At 45.8% G+C, this 24,686-nt stretch overlaps 1 protein-coding gene across 13 annotated transcripts in view; it reads left to right on the top strand.

Moving 5' to 3' along the window:
• The window catches only part of RNF216 (ring finger protein 216), a 171,987-nt gene that overhangs the window by 105,943 nt on the left and 41,358 nt on the right, over nt 1-24,686 (top strand). The window contains exon 14 of one of the 13 annotated variants that reach the window (XM_089895556.1): nt 6-23,990. The exons of the other annotated variants lie outside the window; for them this stretch is intronic. Within the exon in view, the coding sequence (XP_089751682.1) occupies nt 6-38 (33 nt within the window). The 3' untranslated portion in view covers nt 39-23,990. Of the gene's footprint in view, nt 1-5; nt 23,991-24,686 lie in introns of those variants that run through there. 13 annotated transcript variants of the gene reach the window in all.

Raw genomic sequence — 24,686 nt, 5'->3', positions numbered from 1 at the left:
TTCAGCACGGAGACTGGCTGCCCCAGGCTGAACAGTGACACATGCTGCCTGGCTGCCCTTCAGAGAGGCACTGACACCTTTGAAGGCCTGCTTTGTGAAGTAGCCTTTGAGGTGATTCCGGAGGATTTCAAGACAAAACAGGCATTTTCGGAGTCCAGATTTGAGCAAAAGCAAGTATAGGCCAGCACATCGGTACAGAGTTTGTCCTGGCAGCGTGACACCCACTCTGGTCTTAGTCGTCCTCCTCTGAGTGGACAGTTGTGCTTGCATTTTAGTGCAGGCGTTTCTTGATTGTCCCTGCCGTGAGGAGAGAAGCTGCTGGGGTAAAGAAACAGCATGAGAAGAACCAAAACAAACCGATGGGGGCTTCCCTGGTGGCACAGTGGTTAAGAATCCACCTGCCAGTGCAGGGGACACAGGTTCAAGCCCTGGTCCGGGAAGATCCCACATGCCACGGAGCAGCTAAGCCTGCGAGCCACTACTGAGCCCGCGTGCCACATCTGCTGAAGCCTAGAGCCCCTGCTCCGCAACAAGAGAAGCCACTGCAATGAGAAGCCCGCGCACTGTGATAAAGAGTAGACCCCGCTTGCCACAACTAGAGAAAGCCCGTGCACAGCAGCAAAGACCCAACGCAGCCATAAATAAATACATACATACATACATCGGATGTGCCTGTGAAGCCGTCATTGTGAGAGTGGGTGCACGTGTTCCATCCTGGTTGCTGTTGGCTCAGGGAGTTTGTCACCTTTGGTCACCTTTGTAGCATCCTTTTTTTAAAATTTATTTATTTTTGGTTTAGATTCTGGTTATTCCAGCACTACAGGGTCCAGGCTAGCAGTGATTCTGGATTTAGGCTTCGGGAAACATGAGAGTGGGTGGGTTTGAGGTAGAGCTGAGAGGACTGGCTGGTGGGATAAGTGAGGGGGGGGGGGGTGAAGAAAAAGGAAGAATCCAGGGTTTTTGCTTGCGCAGCTAGTGGGTGGTGGTGTCCCTTAGTGTTACAGAGGAGACTAAGAACAGCTTTGTGGGGAGGTGAGGGGATCAAACTTTGTGTTTCAGACGTGTCTGTGATGCCTTTTAGACCTCCAGGCGGAAATGTTGAAGAGCCAGTCGGATATGCAGGCCTACCACTTAGGGAAGCTGTCAGAGCCAGAGTAGAGCCAGGCACCACCCATCCTGCCTGCGTGGGAGAGCCTCAGAGCCTGGCGTGTCAGCTGGGGAGGGAGTGGATGAGAGGGGACTGCTGGTTTTGCCTGGGAGAGTTGAGGAAACATTATAGAAGTGACTTTAGGATTGGACCTGGAAGGCTGCTGGGTAGCTAGGGCAGAGGAGTGGGGAGAGGCCTCCCAGAAGAAGACACAGCATATTTAAGGTGTGTTTCTGAGGGAGGGGTGGGGCAGTGGCCGGTGGTGAGCCATTTGGTGAAGGGGACAGTCCTTGTGGGAAGAGTGTGGGCGTCTTCTAGTTAACAATAGCAGGTCCATCCAGGGTGGGAAAGGGGATGGTATGATCAAATAAAGGTTTTCAGAAGATTATTCTGGCAGCAGTTTGAAAAAAGGGCAGTAAGAAGACAGCGTAAGGATGCAGCTCAGCCACACACAGGCAATGCAGTGCAGTTAGCGCTGCTGCTTTCATCCTTAGAGTGATGGCGGAGCCACCATGCTCCCTGCCCTGGGGCTCTGGCAGCTCAGCAGAAAGGTGGGTATGAGTGGGCCAACGTGCTGTGTGGACAGTGGAGGTTCTGGCTTTATCGATCCAAGTGTGTTGGGAGGGCTAGCTCTTTATCAGTGTGATGATCTAGCTGCTCAGGTTCTATCTCACCAAGGGCAATTCTAAAGACACGCCTGTTCCTGTTTCTGTAAGACCAGTTGTTTAAAATGCACACACTCACACTAATACTCTCATTCTCCTGGTGGCTTTTTTTCCTTTTCTTTTTTTTTTAATTGTATCCTGCAACAGCACATTCCACTGGCAGATTCCACAACAGGAATGTTCTTTCACTTGCTTGATTTCAGTGGTTTGATTTTGTGGTCTGTTGCCATAGCGCCTGGAGCTAAGGCCTTATCAAATAACTGCGCCTCTGATGAAGACTTCAACTCCCAGGAACTGGAGGCAAGGAGAACTGTCAAGGGGCTCTCCGGTCAGCTCTCCCAATACTGGGAGGCCTCGCCCAAGTTCTGGCTTCCTAACAGTCTGTTCCACCAAATACATCTCTTTAGTGTATCAATAAATACACCATTTGTTTATATAGTATTTTCTCTGTGCTGCACCATTCTGGGGCGAAAGAATTTGCCCAGAGTCACTAGACAGTGGCAAAGCAGGTGGTTAGTCCAGCACTCTTCACTGGGGCTGGCTGGAACAGCACTGCCACTGCCTGCGTTCAAATCCCAGCCCCTCCACCAGCTAGTCGTGTGGCCTTACACAGCCCCCTTCACCCTCTGTCTCAGTTTCCCCTACTGTGAAAATAGGGAGGAGAATAGCCCCCTCCTGAGAGATTGGCTATAAGGATTGAATGACTTAATATAAGTAAGATGTTTAGTCCATGGGCACTCAGTGAATGTTAGCTGTTATTATTATTCATCCCACTGTGTATCTCATTTCTCCTACTCTTAGATTTGGCAACTTTACTAAGTCTTTTCAATATTCTATACTTGTGGCTCCCATAAATTTCCCTGGTGCTCTTCCCAGGGTTGTTCCAATCCCTGTGTGGTCAGGGTTATTGGAAAGTAACTGGAAGCCAGCCATACTGCCCATGTTGTTTCCAGGTGCTCATCCTCCGCTCACCTGCGGCATCCTCAGTTTCCTCAGCAGTGTCTACGGACCTGGGTTTCGGTTCTTTAATGCGCTCATTGCTGTGTCAGTTCTCTCGATTTCCCTTTGCCTTTTAAGTGAGAGAAACCAGCTCTCACTTGGTAATCTGCTGTCCAAAAATAGGCTCTGCCACCTTCTGTATGAGGGGGCCTCTCCGACTCAAGTTATTGCTCTAGACCCCCCCCCCCCCATGGGGCAGGGTTTTCCTGCAGCTGTGTTTGGCAGGCATGAGGCCTGGAGGCCCAGGCTGTGATGATAGCGATGGCAGAGCAGCAGCTAAAACGTCTGTTAGTCTGCTGCTGGGTGCCGCCACCCTGTGGGTACTAGAAGTGCAGCGTCTCATTCAGTCCTGTAACTCCATTATCTCTCCTTCATAGACGAGGAAACTAAAGCTGGGAGATGAGCTGCTAGCCCACGGTCACCATTCAGTGAGTGGCCGAGGAAGACCACCCACATCTGCCCAGAGCCAGTCTCCTGACCACCAGGTTGTGTGGGGAGCCCAAGTTGCCTTAATCTCACTGTGCTCATCTGTAGAATGAGATTAACTGTACGTACTTGGTGAGGCTGCGATGCTGGTCAGAGGATATCTCGGGCAGATCTTGACCATGGTAGTTCCCGTCCTGAGACTGGGCACAAGCCTTAATGTTCTGTAGATGCTGTTTATTAAATGTGGATAAAAATATTTACGTTGCATGAGCTCAGATGACGTAAAGCTGTATTGCGTATTTCTCTGCATGTGGGTGTTTTCAGTAAATTGAAAGCCTTGTAGATGGCAGTGAGATGGGAAGGTTTCTGAGGACCATTTTCTTACTGGTCTAGTGAGGAACTGACAGTTACAGCAGGCAGTCAGCAGAGGGCCTCAGAGCCTCACAAATAAGCACAGATTCTGGTCCTCTCAGGGAGGCCAAGGCCAGCCTTCTTTGGCTTCAGTGGGCGTGCAGTCAGGCAAGCCCAAACTGGAGTGCCCATCTCTGAACTTGGGAGGAAACTCCACCCCCTTCGATATCAAGATAGGGGCTAGGTGGAAGATAGAAATCACAGTTAGTTACAGAAGTACAGTTGCAAAATCTGGTGGCCTGCTAGTTGGGAATATGTGTAGTCTTGCTTTGAGGGTGGGGCAGAGGATTGTGTGGTATGTCATTGTATGTAAAAAAGGAACGCATCGGCTCTGCAGGAACCGGGAGGTGAACAATAAACTATTTATCTAACTCCTTCACACCCCAGTATCCCCTTGCTCTGGTTTTTATTGGGTTCTGCTTCAGTAACCTGCATGGCCTCTGCATGTATAACCCCCTCCCTGGGCAGACTCTTTCCTGGGAAGTCCTGCGTAACGCTTCCAGGATTGTGGACAGCAAATGCAGAGTGAAGTAATGACAGACACACCTGGAAGAGGATTAAGCTGTTTCGCTCTTAACCCTCAGTATTAGCAATTGAATGGCCAGATTCCAGACTGGTTATTAGTAATTTCTTTCTAATCTGAGGATCCTGATTATAGGTGTAGTGACAAGCTCTTGGAACAATGCCTTTATAAGTGCTTGTTGTTATAGTCTACCAAAAACTGTATATCGACCTTTATTTTTATTTTTATTTTTTTATGGTTTATTTTGGCCAAGCCACACGGCATGCAAGATCTTAGTTCCCCGACCAGGGATCGAACCCTGGCCTTTGGCAGTGAGAGTGAGGAGTCCCAACCACTGGACCACCATGGAACTCCCTGTATATGGGCCTTTAAATCGTGGCCTGGATCTTACATTCATTCCCTTTTTTCCCCATGGATGTCCCTTTTTTTCTCCTTTATAGTGGAAAGCTTAGAAAAATGGCAAGAAAGCCAAAAGAATGCAGTTATATCACTAGCAATAAAATTTATCTCATGCTCACCTTTAGTGAATGTAGGAGGCATTCATTGCCTGTGCTGCACGTACAGTAAGAGCACATAGTGTTCAGAGGGCAGGGGAATCCTTGGTGACTCCTTGATTGATGCATGGAAGTGCATGTTCAGCAGTCTCTAAGTAATATGTGTTTGCCCTGAAGTGAACACCTTGACAGTTTAGAAATAATGCTAATACAAAATAAAATCATTTTCAGCTTTCCACACCTTTTAATTACATCAGAGTACCCTGAAACTGTTGGGTGGGCAGGCCCCACTTGTGTGTGTGTGTTATACCAATATTTTACTTAAACTGGGCCGCTAGTTAGGTTTTCTTAGGAAGGTCATAGAACAGAACAGGATCTGGTTTGTTTTGGTTTGCTTTTGTTTGGCTTTGTCTTTAAGAAACAGTAACCCCTACCCACTGGAAACATAGACCTTGGATGAGAGTATTTCCGGCATTCACTGGTCCCATTTTGGAGCACCCCAGCTGGATGCACACCTGGTCATAGGCCCAAGGTCAGCCTTGAAATAATAGCAGGGGACAATGGCTGGAGGGGAAGTACTTTGAACCTGAGGCCCAAAGAAGGCCAGTGGCCTTTCTGTCTGTCATGGTTCTCATATTGTACTGTTTGTGAGTCCTTTATTTTTTTACCACTTGTTAGGCCTGAAGTGCCATTCTTCTGCAAGAATAAGGGCTTAGATTAGACTGGCTTTTTCCAGCACAAGCCTACTCTTTCTAATTGTGCACCTGTCCCCCTTTTGTGCCCTCTCAGGGTGTCTGGGGTGCTGTTTGTGTTCCAAGAGTGCCATCGAAGCTGTGGTAGCCCTGCAGACAGGCAGACAGGACCGAAGCAGTAGGTCTGGAGCAGACTGCGCCACTTTGTTCCGCACAGAAATGCCATGTGGACAGAGGCTGCAGGGAAGCAGCTCACTGGCTCTGCTGCAAGTGCTGTTGGGAGATTTCCCCAGCAGCGGTTCTGACAGGGCTTACCTTGTTTCAGAGTCATACTCATTTTTTGCACCTGCTGTCAACACTTTCACTGTCAGCTTCGTTTTGTGTTAAAATTTGCATAAATTTTTAAGGTATGAAGCTGGGGAAAAAAGCATTTCTTTCAGATAGAGGTGGTGCTATGAGCTTCATGATCTGTGTGGTCCTGCCTCTCTCCTCCATCCACGGAGATACAGCCCAGAAAAGTCACTTCCCTTGCAGGAGCCTTAGATTCTTGTCTGTGACTCACTTGCCTCTGTGCAGGGGGTTAGGGATTGACAAGATGATGGGTGTGAAGCACCCAGTAGAGTAAGCAGTATATAGCAGGTATTTAATAAACGATGCCATATCTGAGTCTTTGAGAGTTGATACTTCTTCTTTCCACGCTATTATTTTAAAATCAAATTTTAACCTTTCAATTAAATTGCGGGAGTTCTGCTCTGTTACATATGAAGCTAACATATACAAACATTAACCGTTTTACCTCCACATTGCTTTAAAGGCTCCCTTCTTTGCGCTCCTACAAGTGGGTGTCAGCATTTCTTTGAACAATCTTCCCAAGGATTCCTTGACTGGCAGATTTTTCTCATAGCCTGTGATGACTTAGGGTTGTTTGGGTTTTTTCGTCTAAATCTAGCCATATGGAAGAATTTCTTCAGAGTCTCTTATCTCCCCACTTCACCTGGTCGGACTTTCACTCTGGACTGTAGCTGTGGCCTCCTGCACTCAGTCTCCTGACTCTCTTTTCCTCCCTCCAGTATGCCCTATAATGTTGTCAGCCTTGCTGTTCCTTCACATCACCCAGTTAGAACCTGCAGTGGCTTCTAGAGCCCAGGCCTTTGACACTCTTTCAAAAGAAAGAAATCTGGCCTCTGCCTCCTGATTTCTCACAGACCAGACCAGGTCGTCCACGTGCCTGCCTCTGCTCATGCACGTGCCTTCACCTGGACCATTCTCTTCACCTCTTGTCCTGCTGCCTCCACAAAGCCCTCTCCAGGCCACACTGCTCTGTGGATCCACATTAATTAAATAGATAAATTGGCAGGTAAATAGATAGGTAGGTAGGTAGGTAGGCAGGCAGAGGCCCTGTTTTATACTTTGGAGCTCCACAGAAGAATCTCAGTAACCACTGACTATTTAACCTGCTTCCCCCTCTCAGGTGGGGCTGGTGCCAGATGTAGCACTGCCCACAGGTGGGGTTTGGTGTTGGAGAGAATACATCTGTCCCAGCATCAGATTGTTCAGTAAACTGGTCTCAGGCAGTCCAGTTGGTGCAGAGCGGATACCCACACTGTGCGTGCGTGTCCCCGTCCCACCATGAGAGTGGGTAGAGAGGCTGATAGATACCACGCCATGTCTCTTGTAAAGACAGAACAAACCTATAAGTTGCAGCTTCTTAGGCCAAGGCTTAGGAAATCTCAGCACTCCTGTAGATTTTCTGACCAGCGGATCCCCGAAGGTCAAGCGATAGGATCCAGAGAGAGAACCTCAAGCACAAAGCGCCTCAGCTTCTCACCTTCCATCCTAGACCCCCTACTCCCCGCAGCTCCCTTCTCCTCCACTCTCCCACCTCTCCTTGCAACCTGCCACCAAGTTCTCTCCAAATCTCTCCTCTGCCCTGCGCTGCTCGCCCGGATCACAGCAGCCTCCTCACAAGGCTTCCACTTCCAGTTTCATGCTCCATACCTGCACTGGAGTGATCTCCTACAGAACAAAGTTGGCCACGTTGTCTCCTGTTTAACACCCTCCATAGCCCCCATGGCTCTTAGGATGCACCTTAGGAGGCCTTACACATCTGGCCCGGGATCTAGTTGGCCTCACCAGACTCCTCTCCTGCACATCTTCCTTCTCCCAGCATCATGTTCCAGCCCCACACGACTTGAGTTTCCTCACTAGACCAGCTCTCTCACATCTCTGCTCTTTGTACTTGTTACACACTCCACCCTCTCCTGGATGACTCTTCCTGAACCTTTGAACCTCAGCCAGACCCTCTCCTTTGTGCAGCCTTCCCAGGCCCCACCCCTCCCCTGAACAGCTAGAACACCATGTGACCCTTCTCTCTTGTCCCACTCTACAGTAGCCGATACCTGAACAGAAACACTGTAGGATCCACCTCTTAGCCGGCACCTATTCAGGACCTGGCATAAGCATTTGTTTGGAGGAACAAGTTAGTCAGTCATGAAGAGTAGACACCACCACTCCCTGATGATCTCTGCTTTATGAGAAGACAGCTCTTTTCACAGAGGCCTTTTCCGAGCAGCAGTAACCATGAACTCTTGTACTTGTCTTGGGAGGGTGTGGGGGCCTGGGGAGAAAGGTGGAGAGGGAGCAGTGTCTTGATGGTTAAGGAAAACCACATATACCTTTGTAAAAAGGGTGGGGGCAGGGTGGAGACAGCCGGACCAGCTGGTGAGTGGCAGCAGTTCAGTAGCTGGATGAACAAACAAGCCTAAACCTAGAGCCAAGGTTGTGAACGTTTCCTTGGTGCCAGTGCTCATCCCTCAGCTGTGCCCGGTCCTAAATCTGGTCTGTAAAGTGCAGAAAACCCTACCCCCAGCGCACGCGTGTGTGTGTACACACACACACACCCCTGATGCAGCTCATAGCCATTTTCATTTAGTCCTCACCAACATTATAAACTATTTTTTTAGTTAGCTACCAATATATGAAATCAGATTTTATGTAAAATTTCAGATTTCTGGCTTCTCTTAAATTTAAAGCTTAGGCAAACTGAATCTCGCTTTTGATTGGCAGCTATTGGTCACCACGATTGGTTATTTTCTAGCAGCTTGCATTACCTGCCACCCATATGGGCGTTTTGAGATTGCAGTTCCTGGTCTGCTGTAATCTCCTCCTGAAAGTCAGAGACAGAGTCTTGTTCATGGTTTTATTTCCACTTGCTAATACAGTGTCTAGCTTGCTTGATAAATATTTGTTGAAATCGATTTAATCACACTTTAGTATCATAACTATTTGTTGTTGTGTACTGGCAAGAGAATGCAGGGAGACGGATGCAGATTTAATTCAACATGTATTTTGTGAATTTTGGAAACTTCTTTTTATTCCCAGAAGATATATTGAGTCCGATTCCTGTTGAAATTGGTCAGTAGCATAAACTATCTCTTCATACTCTAAGCACCACATTGCGTTGAGGGGGGTGGTATATTCTGAGGATTACCATTAGTAAAGGTAGAAGTAACTGGTATAACTACAGGATTATTGGGAATTCCCTGGTCCAGTGGTTGGGACTTGGCACTTTCACTGCAGGGGCCTGGGTTCAGTCCCTGGTCGGGGAACTGAGAATCCCACAAGCCACGCGGCACGGCCAAAGAAAAAAATTATTATTCCCCCAAAGTCGACATGTACTTAGAGGCCCCACTTCCAGGAAGCCACGTGTTCATCTGAATGGAAAATAGATCAGTGGCACTCTCGGTTTTCGGGGACTTAGTCACAGTCTCCACAGCCTGTTCCCATCTGTCCCCCAAAAATCATGACTTAGAGTTTCAGCATGAATGAAGAAGGTCAAAGGGCAGCAGTGTGTGCACAGAGGGTCAGGACCTCTCTAGATCCACCACCATCTAGTGTTTGATCACCGTTGAAGGCCACCCTGTTAATTTGCTAGGGCCGCCATAACAGAATACCACAGATTGGCAGCTTAAACAACAGACATTTACTTTCTCACAGCTCTGGAGGCTGGAAGTCCAAGATCAAGGTGTTGGCAAGTTTGATTTCTTCTTAGGCCTCTCTCCTTGGCTTGCAGATGGCCACCTCCTCACTGTGTCCTCACAGGGCCTTTCCACTGTGAACGCAAATCTCTGGTGTCTCTCTATATGTCCAGATACCCGTCTTCTATAAGGACACCAGTCAGGTTGGCTTAGGGTCTACCCTGAGAGCCTCATTTCAACCTAATCACCCCTTTAAAGGCCCTGTCTCTAAACAGATTCACATTCTGAGCTACTGGGGGTTAGGACTTCAACATCTGAATTTAGGAGGGAGCACAATTCAGTCCATAATGGCCGCCAAAAAAAAACAGTGTCTTTTGTAGCCTGACTCAGGTGAGAAAACCACAGAAATCAGGAGTGGTTATAATTGAGCTTACAACTGAGCCAGAGACAAATCTATTAGAGCTTTAGCAGATGTGTCCCCGTGTATTTCCAGGTTGTCCAGCCTTCGTCCAGGCACCTAGGGCAATTGCTGCTGAGCCCGAGGGGAGCAGAGCTTGGGGAGCCTGACAAAAGGCAAATGGCTTCTGGTGAAGTTTTGTCCTATTGTCCATCTGTTGTTTTGAGTAGTTGCTGTAAGGAAGGAATTAAGAATGAAAAACAAAGATACTGGCAGCACCAGAGCAGGCTACCACTCTGGCAGCTCTCTGCAGGGTCAGGTGTTCACAAAATCACTAGGCCCTTCTAGGGGAGGGGACATGGAAGGGGGGCGTGAGTGACATGGTTCCTATTGAGTAGACCTTCAGCTCTACCTTCCTGGGCTGGGCTTATCTTGCGTTCAAGGAAGGCTGTGGACAGGCTCCTTATATGGCCAACCACTACAAGTTCCCCCTCGGTACACCATATAACTGGAACAGAGAATTGGGGCCACAGATAAAGGCTGAAAGACAGCTTAAAAGAGATGAGAGGGAAGTCACATTTGCAACATATTGTGTTATGAGACCCATTTACAACATCTTAGTTGCACTTTTGCTTCCAAAGGTCACCTTTGGGTGTTTGAACAAGAAGAAAACTAATGAAAAAGTGGTTAAGCATTAGTGGGTGGTGGTTAAGCATGCTTTAGGGTCAAATGGTGAGGATGCACCATTGATTAGTTTCTCTCTGATCAAATAGTGTTTGAGATAGTGGTATACTAAGGTTTGTTTTATACTTGAGTGACTAACTGTACTGAAAATTTAAGTCCAAGAATAAGCAAACAAGAAAATAAAAGACCATTTGTCTTCATCAGCAGTCAGCTCAGCACTCTCGCCTGGTTCTGAATGTCTCTTTTTGGCAGCTTCCTCGACGTGGCATCAGGCAAGCCCTGCTTCCCCGCATAGCTGGGTCCTTCCCTGCATCAGCAAGCAGCCTTTATGGGCAGGCGAGTATGTGCTCAGTGCAGATGGTTTATATACAGTCTTGAAGACCCTGCGCCGGCATTGTTTGTTTGCAAGGTGCTTTCCAAAATGCATTGTTCACCATCTCGTTTTCAACAACAATATTTGGCAAATTTGATAATAAATTTTAGACCTTGATTTACAAGCATAAAGAATTGTAGATTTCACTATTGCTCCCTCCTGTCACCTCACTCTCTCATACCTCTTTGTCCCCTACTGTTAAATATGTTGATGGCCTTTCCCTTGAAGCAAGATGGAGTGATGATTTCACGAGCATTGAGTAAACTCTGCCAGTCCCCTTAGCCATGCTGAAAAGAATGGAGAATGAATATAGTCAACTTCCCTAAAAATTGCCAGTAGTGAAAACTGATCTACTAAAGAACCCATATTACCTGATTTTTTTTCTTGTCTGAATAGAGGTATCAGAAAGATCAGCAAAACCAAGACCTGTGTAAGAAGAGGCCAGGGCTTCTCAAACTTCACTGTGTATTAGAATCACTCAGTGATCTTGTCAAAATGCAAATCTGCTTAGTAAGTCTAGAGCGGAGCCTGATGTTCTGCATTTCTAACAAGCTCCCAGGGAAAGACAGTGTTGCTCATCCTCTGAGGAGCAGTAACTAGGTAACCATCCCCTGAATGTTCTCTGATGTTCTTTATACTATTATGTCCCACAGAACTAAAAATCATTGATTAAACTGCTCGTATTCGTAAGGGAAAGGACTAGTTTTCAGTTGGATAAAGAGTGACTTCCCTGGTGGTCCAGTGGGTAAGTCTCCGCACTCGCAATGCAGGGGGCCCAGGTTTGATCCCTGGTTGGAGAACTAGATCCTGCATGTGTGCCACAACTAAAAGATCCCATGTGCCGCAACTAAGACCCAGCACAGCCTGCATAAAGAAAGAAAGGGAGGGAGGGAGGGAAGGAAAAAAGGAAGGAAAAAAAATTGGATAAAGAGCCATGTGGGCATGTGAGTTCAGTAGGGGTGTAAGGACGATAGTATCTGAAGACATCAGATGGATAGCGTACTAACCAAATACATAGTGTTTTACTGTTTCCTATAACAAAAATATATGAAAACTTACAGCATAACTGGAGTTGCCAAAGCATGTGAAGTGGGAGCATGGAGGGAGTGAGGCATTAGGAGGGTGACAGCACGAAGCGTTTCTGTATCGAGACAGGTCTCTATGTTCCTGTTTCTGTGCCTTTCGAGTTGGGATTCTTCCACTTGCATTTTTTATCATGCCCCTGTGTCAAGTTGACAGTTTTTCCTCCCTTTTCTGACCCTTCTATTCAGTCACATTGCTTGAGCCCAAGAGAGGCTTTTCTTTTTGTCACACTTAAGGAGCAAGGAGGGAAAGATTGAAAGCTCACCATTGCTGTTTACTCTGAGGAGGGGGTTTGTTTGTTTGTTTGTTAATGAGGATATGAAAAACTACTAGCTAGGCAGCCGCTCCCTCCCTGCAAGCCTGCTGTATAAACGGCACTTGTGAAGCGGGTATAACTCTACCTCCAGATAAGTTCGAGGAGAGAACGTTCCTTCCAACACCAAAGGAAAGGGACTGTCATTGGCAACACATCAGCAATCCATGTCACTCTTGGTTTTCTTAACCTGCTTCATAAGAATTAAACAGCCCTTATTGTACCTCCCATTGATAGCAGAACAGAAGAAGGGAACGTGAAAGTACCAGTAAAGATCAGAAATGACTGCACCCTTTCAATTTTTTACCATTGTTTGCTCTTTCCTTTCTGGGAAGACAGTGAGGATTCTATCTCCTTAAGATGTACAGAATTTGGGGGCTTCCCTGATGGCACAGTGGTTGAGAGTTCGCCTGCCGATGCAGGGGACACGGGTTCGTGCCCCAGTCCGGGAAGATCCCACATGCCGCGGAGCGGCTGGGCCCATGAGCCATGGCCGCTGAGCCTGCGCGTCCGGAGCCTGTGCTCCGCAACGGGAGAGGCCACAACAGTGAGAGGCCTGCGTACCGCAAAAAAAACCACAAAAAACATGTACAGAATTTGGGAGAATTCTGGGTTCTTTGCAGGAAAATCATTCTGAAAACCTTTGCGAGTATGTAGTCCCCTTGATTGCCATCCCTTTTCCAGGAGCTGACCGTGTGCCTGTGGGCAAATTAGATGTTTATAAATGGCCGTTCGCTCCCTGGACAGTGAGGAAGGAAGGCCCTGAACTCTGAAGAAAAGAGCTTTGTGGTCAGGCGTAACCCAGGCAGAGTATTGCCAGGGTCCACGGTGGAAGGATTAGGCCCTCTGTTCAAAACATTGCCAATATGTGAAGCATAAAGAGAGCACACAGTTTGATAATTTCAAGCACTGCTGACTATACCCGGCAGTCCGCTTGGCCCCCGGTGGGCACTTAGTTGATATTTTAAGTGGATGATATCAGCATAGAATCTGCCCTGCAAACCTTATGAGCAAAAGAAAAAGAAAAGACAGACATACCCACACTGCACTGTGTGCAAATGTAGAAAACAAGCCCTGAGGAACATCAGGCTGTTGCTGGTGCTCTCTCTAATTGCTGGGGAGTTAGAAACACAAATGGCAGGGGGTGAGAGGAGCAGCAGAGAAGCTGAGTCCCTGCTAGTGAGGTCAGCATTCAAAGGGAGAGCCTCTCAAGAATATACAATGGAGAAAAGACAGCCTCTTCAATAAGTGGCGCTGGGAAAAATGGATAGATACATGTAAAAGAATGAAATTAGAGCACACCCTAACACCATACACAAAAATAAACTCAAAATGGATTAAAGACCTAAATGCAAGGCCAGACACTATAAAACTGTTAGAGGAAAACATAGGCAGAACACTCTATGACATAAACCACAGCAAGATTCTTTTTGACGCACCTCCTAGAGTAAGGAAATAAAAACAAAAATAAACAAATGGGACCTAATGAAACTTAAAAGCTTTTGCACAGCAGAGGAAAACCATAAACAGCACTAAAAGACAGCCCTCAGAATGGGAGAAAATATTTGTAAATGAAGCAACTGACAAAGGATTAATCTGCAAAACATACAAGCAGCTCATGCAGCTCAGTATCACAAAAGCAAACAACCCAATCCAGAAATGGGCAGAAGACCTAAATAGACATTTCTCCAAAGAAGACATACTGATGGCCAACAAATACATGAAAAGATGCTCAACATCACTAATCATTAGAGAAATGCAAATCAAAACCACAATGAGGGGCTTCCCTGGGCAGTGGTTGAGAGTCCACCTGCCGATGCAGGGGACACGGGTTCGTGCCCCAGTCCGGGAAGATCCCACATGTTGCAGAGCGGCTGGGCCCGTGAGCCATGGCCACTGAGCCTGCGCGTCTGGAGCCTGTGCTCCTCAACGGGAGAGGCCAGAACAGTGAGAGGCCCACGTACAGTAAAAAAAAAAACAAAAAAAACCCACAATGAGGTATCACCTCACACTGGTCAGAATGGCCATCATCAAAAAATCCAGAAACAGTAAATGCTGGAGAGGGCATGGAGAAAAGGGAACCCTCCTGCACTGTTGGTGGGAATGTACATTGATAAATCCACTATGGAGAGCAGTATGGAGGTTCTTTAAAAAACTAAAAATAGAACTGCCATATGACCTAGCAGTCCCACTACTGGGCATATACCCTGAGAAAACCATAATTCAAAAAGAGTCATGTACTACAATGTTCATTGCAGCTCTATTTACAGTAGCCAGGACATGGAAGCAACCTACTGTCCATCGACAGATGAATGGTTAAAGAAGATGTGGCACATATATACAATGGACCATTACTCAGCATAAAAAGGAACGAAATTGAGTTACTTGTAGTGAGGTGGATGTCATGCAGGGTGAAGTAAGTCAGAAAGAGAAAAACAAATACCATATATATGGAATTTTAAAAAGCGGTACTGATGAACCTAGTGGCACGGCAGGAATAAAGATGCAGACCTACAGAATGGACTTGAGGACACAGGGTGGCGGCGGGGGAGGAAGCTGGGATGAAGTGAGTAACACTGACATATATACACTACCAAATGTAAAGTGGATGGCTAGTGGGAAGGGAAGCTGCTGAATAGCACAGGGAGATCAGCTCGATGCTTTGTGATGACCTAGAGGGGTGGGATGGGGAGGGTGGGAGAGAGACTAAAGAGGGAGGGGATATGGGGATATATGTATACATACAGCTGATTCACTTTGTTGTACAGCAGAAATTAACACAACATTGTAAAGCATTTATACTCCAATAAAGATGTGGGAAAAAAAAAAAAAGCCTCTCAGTGCCAGGCACCCTACCAGAGGTGACACCTTTTCTCATTTAATGCTTATACTACTACAGGGAGATCTGAAAGTGGTAACTCTTTGAGAAGAGACTGCCCATAGCAGTAAATAGCAGCAAATACTTCCTCTTTTTCTCCAAGCCTTCTGCTACATTGTGTTGTCTATTCCTTTCATTGGGTTGGGTCAGCAGGTGGGGAGGGCGTGTGAGCTTTAAAAATAAAAGTGGAAGGAAATCCAATGGGATTTACCAGTTACCAGCACAGAAGTGTACCTGGCACCACATCCCAGAAACCAGTACTTTTTTTTTTAAGGGAGTTTCTGAAAACGAACTTCCTATATGTCATTTTTTTCTCCAATCTGTCCACCCAGCATGGTGAGCCATAAAATCCTTCTAACAGAGCAAGTCTGTGTGTCTGTCTCAGGGAAGAGGAAGAAAAAGGAAACTAGAGAGATTGTGTTGTCCTGAGGGGTCCAAAAAAGAGTGAGTGCAGGCCACATTCAAGGGAACAGGACAACAGACTCCACAAGGGAAAGGCTCACATGTGACCTCTACTTCCTTATGAAAGTCCATTTCTGAAGGGGAAAATGAACGTCATTGGAGAAAGAGTGGGATAGAGGGGTCAACAGGGAGGCGAGCCAGAAGATGAAAAAATGCAGACAAGTAGGGCCTGTCACAGGAGTGCAGGGAAAAGGCAGCCACTGAAGGGAAGTAATGAGAAGAATTGTTTTCCTCCCTGTGCTGCTTTAATGCTCTCATTGGCTATTTCCTACCACAACCCCTACCGCTCCTTCAGGAACCTGTTCTCCTCCCAAGTTTTCCAGAAATCATTACCAGTTTCAGTATCAAAAATGGTCATATGAACTGTAACTACCAGTTTTAACAACTCTACGGAGGATCTTTCTTCCTGTATGTATACTCTAAGGCCTGAATACCTTGCCTTAAGCCTAGCTAAAGATAGTATTGGTACTAGTATTGGAAAGATAGTATTGGTACACTCCAATTGGATATCCACCTAGGAGTTCCTTTTTCTGTAAATTAAAACTGAAGTTTTTAGTTCCAGGAAGTTGCTACCAACTTGTGATCTTATGTTTCATGAATGATGCAATTCTAACCCATCAATAATTAACAAAATTTGAGCCAAGAATTATCTGAGTGTTATCTAGTGGCTGAGTGGGCTCAAACTTGAGCCAGTTCTTGGTTCCAGGCAGCCTGACACTAGCAGGGCTTTGGATTCCTATCACTGTAGGACTACAAAATGCCAGAAATTCTGTAGTGAACTGTGAAAGACATCAGCAGAGAGAAATGCAAGTAGGATGTGCCTAGGTACTCAGGCAGAGAGAGATGGGTGTGATGTTATTAAGTAGCCCAAAAGAGAGATTGCCAGTCCCTAAGGCATAGCAGTTTTACCCGCTCTCTTTCATTTGTCATCTTTCCATTTTAGAAACCTAATCTAGTGCCTTAATGACCCCCACGACTCAGAAGCTTCCTATCTCTTCCTCTCTGCCCTGCATGCCACCCCTGGAGCACCCTGGGGCACTGATCTGTGCCCCTTTGCGTTTGTCCCCACTCGCCTTGGGTGACCTCATCCAAGCTGTCTTAAATGCCTTCTGCGTGCCAGAGCCTCATACATCTGGACTCCAGCCCCACCCCTCCCTGAGCTCTTAGCCTAACAAGTTCAAACCACACCGCCAAACAGTTCCCCAAATCCACCACATAAAATCTAAATCTGTCATGTTTTCTTCAAAAATAACTCCCTTCTCCTTGAGTCCTGGGGAGAAAACAAACATGATTACAATAATGTCCCCATTTTCTAGTTCATCAAATGAGGGAATACAGAGAAATCCAGGCTTCACTTGATTAATCCCATTATTAAACATGGCATTTGCTGTTACAGTTCCAGATACTATGTCTCTGTGATGTCTTCCTTTTGAAGTCTTGTTTTCTTGACAGGGGTTTCATAAAAGTACACTGACAACATCTCATAAACCGTGAATCCTAAAAATTTAAGATGAGTCTGATGAGACCTAGGCACCAGATCGAAAAAGGCAGTAACATACCACATACCTGGTCTCCAACTGCACTAACCTCATGGGTTGGATTTCGTGAGAAAGCCCGTTAATGAGAACTGACTATGTCCTCGTCAGAGAGGCTTGTCGTCTAGTAAAATGAGAAGACATGGCACCCGTCTCCTCCACCCTAGTATCTAAAGACTGTTGTTGGGTCTGCATGGCGCTCTGCATAGGCTGGAAGCTCCACCCTCAGGGAAACTGAACACAGAGTCAGGGGATTGACCTAGTACCTCCACAGCCCCCTCGCACTTGTCTTCTGAGGCAGAGAGTACCACTCCCCGTACAGTGTTGGCCCAGCAGGCGAAGATAATCTGGCTGGGAAAGGGCTGTAAGGTCAAGCCAGGGCAGATTTTGTAGTCATGGCCATTTTTGAGAAGAATTTTCCACAGCTGCCTTTTTTCATCTTCCACACTGAAATAGTGGCAGGAGCTAATCAGAAAAGCCTTTGAAGCATCCAGAATCGTTACCATCACAGTCTGTGATGCTTTGTCCTCCAAGGTGAGCCTAGAGATTAGCCCTCAGATCAGTCTATTTTTATTTGAGATCCAGTTCTAAAACACTTAAGTTATCTAGTTTTCAACTCCTTAACAATAGATGGGGAGAAAGAAGGAGCATGCTGGGCAGTCATAGAAACAGCAGCAAAAAAGGGCGCCTCCTGAAAGCAAGGAAAAAACTGTCTATCCGAAACAAACATGAGGACTCCAAAGGCCCAGCAGCCTGGGGACATTCTGGGTAGGGACAGACTTGGCAGACTCCTTATGGCTCAGAGTGGCTGGCACACACTGAGACCATAACTGTGAGTCACCAAGAAGAGATTGAATTGTGTCTTCTTCACTCTAAGAATTTCATCCCAAGTGAAAAGTCCTGGTGTCTGTAAAGCTGTCCAAGAAATACAGAACCACATGTACCCTAGGATCACAGATTCTACAGGGTCCTCTTACACTTATCAGGACCCGTCTTTCTGAGTATGTGCTATTCTTATTATTTTGATTTTTTATTATTCAAGGTTTTTTCTAAAGTATTCTAAAACTCATTCATATTTAGACCAAGTCAATGAAATAAATCCCCAGACCTAACCAAAATAAAAGTATTAGTGAAAGATACACCCCAGAATACACCCACACTCTGTGCTTACACCCTGATCATCGTGCTTTGCTTTTTGATTTGCAAATATGGAGGTTAATCCAGTCCTTCTACAGCTGCTTTTAAATCCTAGGGAGGGTGGGGGCAGTAATAGCAGTTTGAGCCCAGGGTGTATGAATGGTGTGTTTTAGTCTTGGGGTGAGGACTGGAACCCCAAGTCCACGAATCTAAATCAGTCACACTCTCCACCTACGAGCACACCATCAGAACCAGCTGCAGAAGACCCCTCTTGTTTTACTGGGTTTTCTCCATCTCCAATCCCTACTCCTATCTCCTCCCCCTTAGACACTCATTTTAAATATTCAGTATGTGTCCTTGGATATGTGTGTATCTTGAGAAAATAGAGTTCTATGCCTGTATGATTTTCATTTACATAAATGATATGTGCTGTAGATCTCATTCTGTTCTTTTTTTCATACTGTTTTTGAGGTCTTTTCTGCACTGCTTTTTGTGAATGTTTCTCCTTGCCTGCATAGCATCTTGTTATCCATTCTCCTGTGTACCGTAGCACCTCTCTACCATCCTAGACCTCTGAATGCATCCTTATGGGCCTGGGGAAGCAACCCTAGGTGGAGGTGGCCAGGCAGTTGACACTCTCCAGCTGTACTCAGTGGTTCCCTTTGACACACAGCCTCACCAGCACCTCACGTGGATTGACTTTCTGATTGTTGCCAGTCTGCTTAGTATAAAGTGTTTTCATATACATTTTTCTGGTAACTATTTTTTTTTATGGAAGTATAGTTGATTCATAATGTTTCAGGTGTATAGCAAAGTGATTCAGTTGTGTGTGTGTGTATTCTTCTTCAGATTCTTTTCCATTATATGTTGTTATAAGATATTTAATATAGTTTCCTGTGCTATACAGTAGGTCCTTATTGTTTATCTGTTTTATGTGTAGTAGTGTGTGTCTGTTAATCCCAAATTCCAAATTTATCCCTCCTACCTCCTTCCGCCTTTGGTAACCATAAGTTCGTTTTCTATGTCTGTGAGTCTATTTGTGTTTGGTAAATAAGTTCATTTGTATCATTTTTTTAGATTCCACATAAAAGCAACATCATATAATATTTGTCTTTCTCTGTCTGACTTAACTTCACTTAGTATGGAAGTCTCTAGGTCCATCCATGTTGCTGCAAATGGCATTATTTCATTCTTTTTTATGGCTGAGTAGTATTTCATTGTATATACACCACATCTTCTTTATCCATTCATCTGTCAGTGAACATTTAGGTTGCTTCTATGTCTTGGCTGTTGTAAATAGTGCTGCTGTGAACATTGGGGTGCGGGTATCCTCTCAAATTAGAGTTTTTGTTTTTTCTGGGTATATGCCCAGGAGTAGTAGCATTGCTAGATCATATGGAAACTCTATTTTTAGTTTTTTAAGAAACCTCCATCCTGTTCTCCTTAGTAACTGCACCAATTTACCATCCCACCAACAGTGTAGGAGGGTTTCCTTTTCTCTACACCCTCTCCAAAGTTTATTTATAGACTTTTTGATGATGGTCATTCTGACTGGTGTTTTAGTCTTTGTGTTTTAGTCTTGGTGGTACCTCATGGTAGTTTTGATCTGCATTTCTCTAATAATTGGCGATGTTGAGCATCTTTTCATGTGTCTGTTGGCCATTTGTCTTTGGTAACTTTAAAGTTGCACATCTCCCCTCTCATATCTTTAACCCATTTTTCTATCATATTTCTCTTTTTTTTTTACTTCCCAATTTTTGCCACTTCCCTGTACATTCTAGACATTAATCTTGTTTCAGTTTTAAGTGCTCCAGATATCTTCTAGTCAGTCACACATCTGTTAACCCTGGTCTATGGTGTCCTCCTTAGGATAAAACTACTCAGTTCAGTTGCTTCACCTTTGTAGTGGGTGCTTTGGGGAATTGTTTAAGAAATCCTTTCCTAACCAAAGAATACACAGATATTTGCCTACATTTTCTTCTATTAGCTTTAACATTTGAGAAAGTTTCTACGCCTTCCCTGTCCCAGAGAGCCTTACTGACCTGTGCAGCACAACTGTTAGTCCAGACCTCTTTGGGGATGTTTTCTCATTTTATTATAACTATATTCACCTCTTGGGCTCTTCTGGTAGGGCATAAACCATCTGTGGGGGCGGGAAGGAGGTGGAGGTACAGGCTCGGGGAGCAGCCAGGCTGCCTCCTGCGGAAACAGGCCACCGTGAGTGGCCTACAGGGGTCTCCCTCTTTGGAAACCTTTGCTCATAAGGTGGAAAGCCTAGGTCAGAGACCTCTGTGAGCTGTCCTATCCAACGTCCACCAAGGGGTATTTTGAACCCTAAGTCCTGACCCTGGGTGCTGGTACCACTGCCAGCTGTACAGAATGCCCCCTGAAACTGCACTCCACCTTAGAATCAGCACTTCCACTGAACTACCTGTGATTGAGGTCTCTGCTTCCTCCTTCCTCCTGTGCTCAGACCTCATGGCTCCTCCTCTACCTGGGCAGCCTATTGGAACCCCAGCTGCATAAATCTCCCAGCCTGTTGCCGGACCTGCCACTGGGGAGGGCTGCTGACTAAGGTGGTCTCCACTCCTTCTCACAGGCCTGGTGGCGGGGCCTGGTTTCTCTCCTTTTCTGGCTTACAGTGCATCATCACACCAGGCTAAAATACAAGTGAACAGTATGTTCAAAAGACCTTTTTTTCTAACTTTGTCAAAGAAGAAAAAAACAACAAAAGTGTGCATGCTGTCTACTCAGGAATGCCCAGGAAACTGGGCAGCCTGTTAGGTGAGGGACATTAATTACCATTTATTTACCCTTGAAGAGTAGTCATGGCTGTCCTAGAGGAAAGCCATCAAGGCCAGACCTCGTAAGGAGGCAGTGTGGGGATCTGGGCAAGGTTTCTCAAAGCATAATCTGTAAGCCAGCTGTAGCAGTGTCCCAAGAGGCTGCTCTATGTGCAGGTTCCTGGGCCCGCCCAGCACCACAGCATTAGAATCTGCATCTTTTATTAGCAACCCCAGTGATTTTTGTGCACACAGAAAGTGAGTGCCAGGGTCAAGGGTTTTGTCTGACACTACTGATCCAGAAGCTGAATTTTACACTGACGCAAGCCAAATCCACACAAGATTAAAAGAGAAAACAGAATGCAGCTAGAGTCCCAGATGTAACTGCCACACAGACACTTAGGTTGGCCTTCCAGCACATGCTGTCTGTCCCCAAAAGCACATCTAAGAGGGAGCGCAAGGCAGGGGACAGGTCCAGTCATCTCATGGCTATTTGTCACGGCTGCAGGATGGTAGCTGTGACAAGGCCAGAGATACTTGAGCTGGCTGGTGCAGTTACGTCTTCTTTAGAGCATGTGGAGTCAGGCTGACAAATCCTTCGTTTCTTCTTTTTCTAACCTCAGGTAGCTCAGGTAATATCCTTCTGTTTCTCAGGTTGTGAGGCTGTTCATTAGGCTGTAGCACTCTTCTCCTTGGCCATGCCTCTCCTGTTTGATTTGTAGACTTGCTCCCTGAGCCCTTCTGCCACTTGTCTGTCTCCCGCAAGAAATACGTAGCATTTCCCGGTTTAACACTGAGGCAGAGGGTCACCCCTCTCCAAGTTCTGGATTGTGAGTGGCCTTTATTGTCTGTCTGCCCCTCAACACCCCTGCCCAGCTAGCTAACACCATGAAAATATAGATGAGGTCTCGAAGCGTATTGTGGGAGGTACATCTTTTGGTTTTCCTGAAATCTGGAGCTTCCCTTCCAGGGCATGTTGACAGTGGAGTGAGAGCAGGGAAGAGCTGGCTTTGCTGGCTCTTCCAGGCCAGGATTCCCAGAAGTTCCAGGAAGCCCAGGAGTAGCCCTTTTTTTTTTTTTATTTTTTATTTATTTATTTTTGGCTGTGTTGGGTCTTCGTTGTTGCACATGGGCTTTCTATAGTTGCAGCTAGCGGGGGCTACTCTTCATTGCAGTGCACAGGCTTCTCATTGCAATGGCTTCTCGTTGCGGAGCACAGGCTGTAGGTGCACAGGCTTCAGTAGTTGTGGCGCACGGGCTTAGTTGCTCCACGGCATGTGGGATCTTCCTGGACCAGGGCTCAAACCTTTGCCCCCTGCATTGGCAGGCGGACTCTCAACCACTGCGCCACCAGGGAAGTCCCCCAGGAGTAGCCCTTGGAGTGAGCACTGGGCTTGTTTCTGTCCAAGTTCTAACAATGTTTATTTTTGACAGTCGAAGTGACCTTTTATTAGATCCCCCACTTCATAATACATTGCTTTGCTCCTGAGCCCTCCTGAAGACTGTTGTTCTACCTGATTCTCATGCATTGTTCCTCACTAAAAGCATTACCTCTAGGGTAAACTGGAGATGGGTCCATTTTTCAATTCCTCACAGCTGGTCCCTGGAAGAAAGAGCCTCTCTGATCCTTTAGAGAAACTTTTTGGTTCTTGAATAAATGAATGAATCCTAAGTTGATCGTTTTCAGACTGTTTTAACTGTGACCTATAGTAGGAATATATTTTACCATAGAACCAACACATGCATAAACACATATATGTATAACCAAAACAATAGTTTTACAAAAAACAAATGCCTGACATGTGGATGCACTCTAGTATCTTCTTTCCCGTTCTAGTTTTTTTTTTATCATAATCTACTGAAATGATTTCATAACCCACCAATGGTTTGTAGTCCATAGTTTAAAAATCATAGCTGTAAGTAGCTGGTTCCACAGTCTTGCACTGTGTTGAGCGTCCGCCATGAGCAAACTCCTTTGGACAGGGCTTAGTCACAACCTCTGCCCTCCCGCCCTTTCAGGTGAGCGCAGCACAAGGGAGGAGAGGCCCAGGGCCCAGGTGGAGGTGTGGCTCAGAGACCTGAGAACTCGCCAGGAAAGGGGAGCCAGCAGATGGGGGTTCTTTGGGACTTATTCACTCAGGTCCTTGTAGAGGGAATCCTCTTTAACCTGTTTACTCTGGGTACAGGCCAAAGTCCTTATCATTACTTCCCAGGCCCCAGACACCCTGCCCTCCTTACAGCTTACTGGCCTTTCCACCTCCCTTCTTGCTGTTTCCATGGCCTGGAATTCTTTCCCCCAGACATCACAAAGCTTACTTGCTTTCCTAAGTCTTTGCTTAAATACACCTTCTCAGAGAGGCCTTCCCCAACCACCCACTTTAAAATTATGAATAATTTCCCTTTCTGCAACCCAATGCTAACATTCTTCCTCCCTGTGTTTTTCTCCTAAGCACCTATAATCTTATCTCACTGTGTATTTTACTTATTTGACATATGGTGTGACCTTCCCTCCATCCCCAGTAAATTCTCTGAAGGTAGGGGATTTGTATTTGTCCATTTTATTCCCCAATGCCCAGAGCAGTAATCAGATTATATTAATGTCCACCTCCTGGCATTGCCCCGGGTGTTACTTATATTGTCCCATTGGTTCTGTTAAGTGGACATTCTAGAGAACGTTATCAGTATTTGAACTTACATTTATTTCAGGAAACATTTACCTCCCACTTTTTATCTTAGAAGTCCTGGTCCCTATAGTATAGTAAAAAGCAGGCAGCTGTGGCCCTGCTGTAATGGGCTTTTCCCAGTCAGTATTTCTCAAGCATTACCCTTTTCCCAGGCAGCGTAAATCTCTTTTAAGTCTCCGTACCTTTATAACTTTCTATCCCTAGAGGGCAGCATTAGCACAGAAACCAAGTTTATAAACCACCTATTCTGATTTGTCACCTAATCCTGGTGGATCCAAAGGAAGGGAGTGCTTGACTTCTTTCTAATCTGCAGGAGTAAGATTTGGAGATTTCTTTTTTCAAAATCTGCTTCTGTGCATAGAAATGGTAGGGTTCGCATCCAGTGCACACATTTTTTTAAATCTCCATAGTTTGTGTGTGTGACCATCAAAAAATAAGAAGAGTATGGAATCTTCCCCAAAGAAGCCCATTCCACAGTAATGTTGCCCAGAGCTGTTGCCGGGTCACACCCAGATTTGAATTTCTACATTCAGAAATCAAAAGGTTCTTCTGCCTCAGAGTGATTATTTACTTTGAGGAAAGAGAGAAATCCCCTGCAAGGAGAGCTTGGCTTCTTGTAGAGGCATGATGTAATCCAATAATTACAAGACATCATTTAAAGAATTAATGTTCAAATTTTGTTTGTCCTTTAAGAAAAGTGGGCCCAGGCATCATATACCCAGAGAAAACCATAATTCAAAAAGACACATGCACCCCAGTGTTCATTGCAGCACTATTTACAATAGCCAGGTCATGGAAGCAACCTAAATGCCCATCGACAGACGAATGGATAAAGAAGATGTGGTACATATATACAATGGAATATTACTCAGCGATAAAAAGGAACGAAATTGGGTCATTTGTAGAGATGTGGATGGACCTAGAGACTGTCATACAGAGTGAAGTAAGTCAGAAAGAGAAAAATAAATATCGTATATTAACACATATATGTGGAACCTAGAAAAATGGTACAGATGAAGCAGT

This window comes from Delphinapterus leucas, chromosome 15 (assembly GCF_059928025.1).
Source record: "Delphinapterus leucas isolate spDelLeu-1000000601 "Yukka" chromosome 15, BTC_Dleu_Yukka2, whole genome shotgun sequence".
In the NCBI taxonomy this organism is placed as follows: domain Eukaryota; kingdom Metazoa; phylum Chordata; class Mammalia; order Artiodactyla; family Monodontidae; genus Delphinapterus; species Delphinapterus leucas.
Note: the sequence above shows the minus strand (reverse complement) of the source record. Positions and strands in the feature narration are given on the sequence as shown.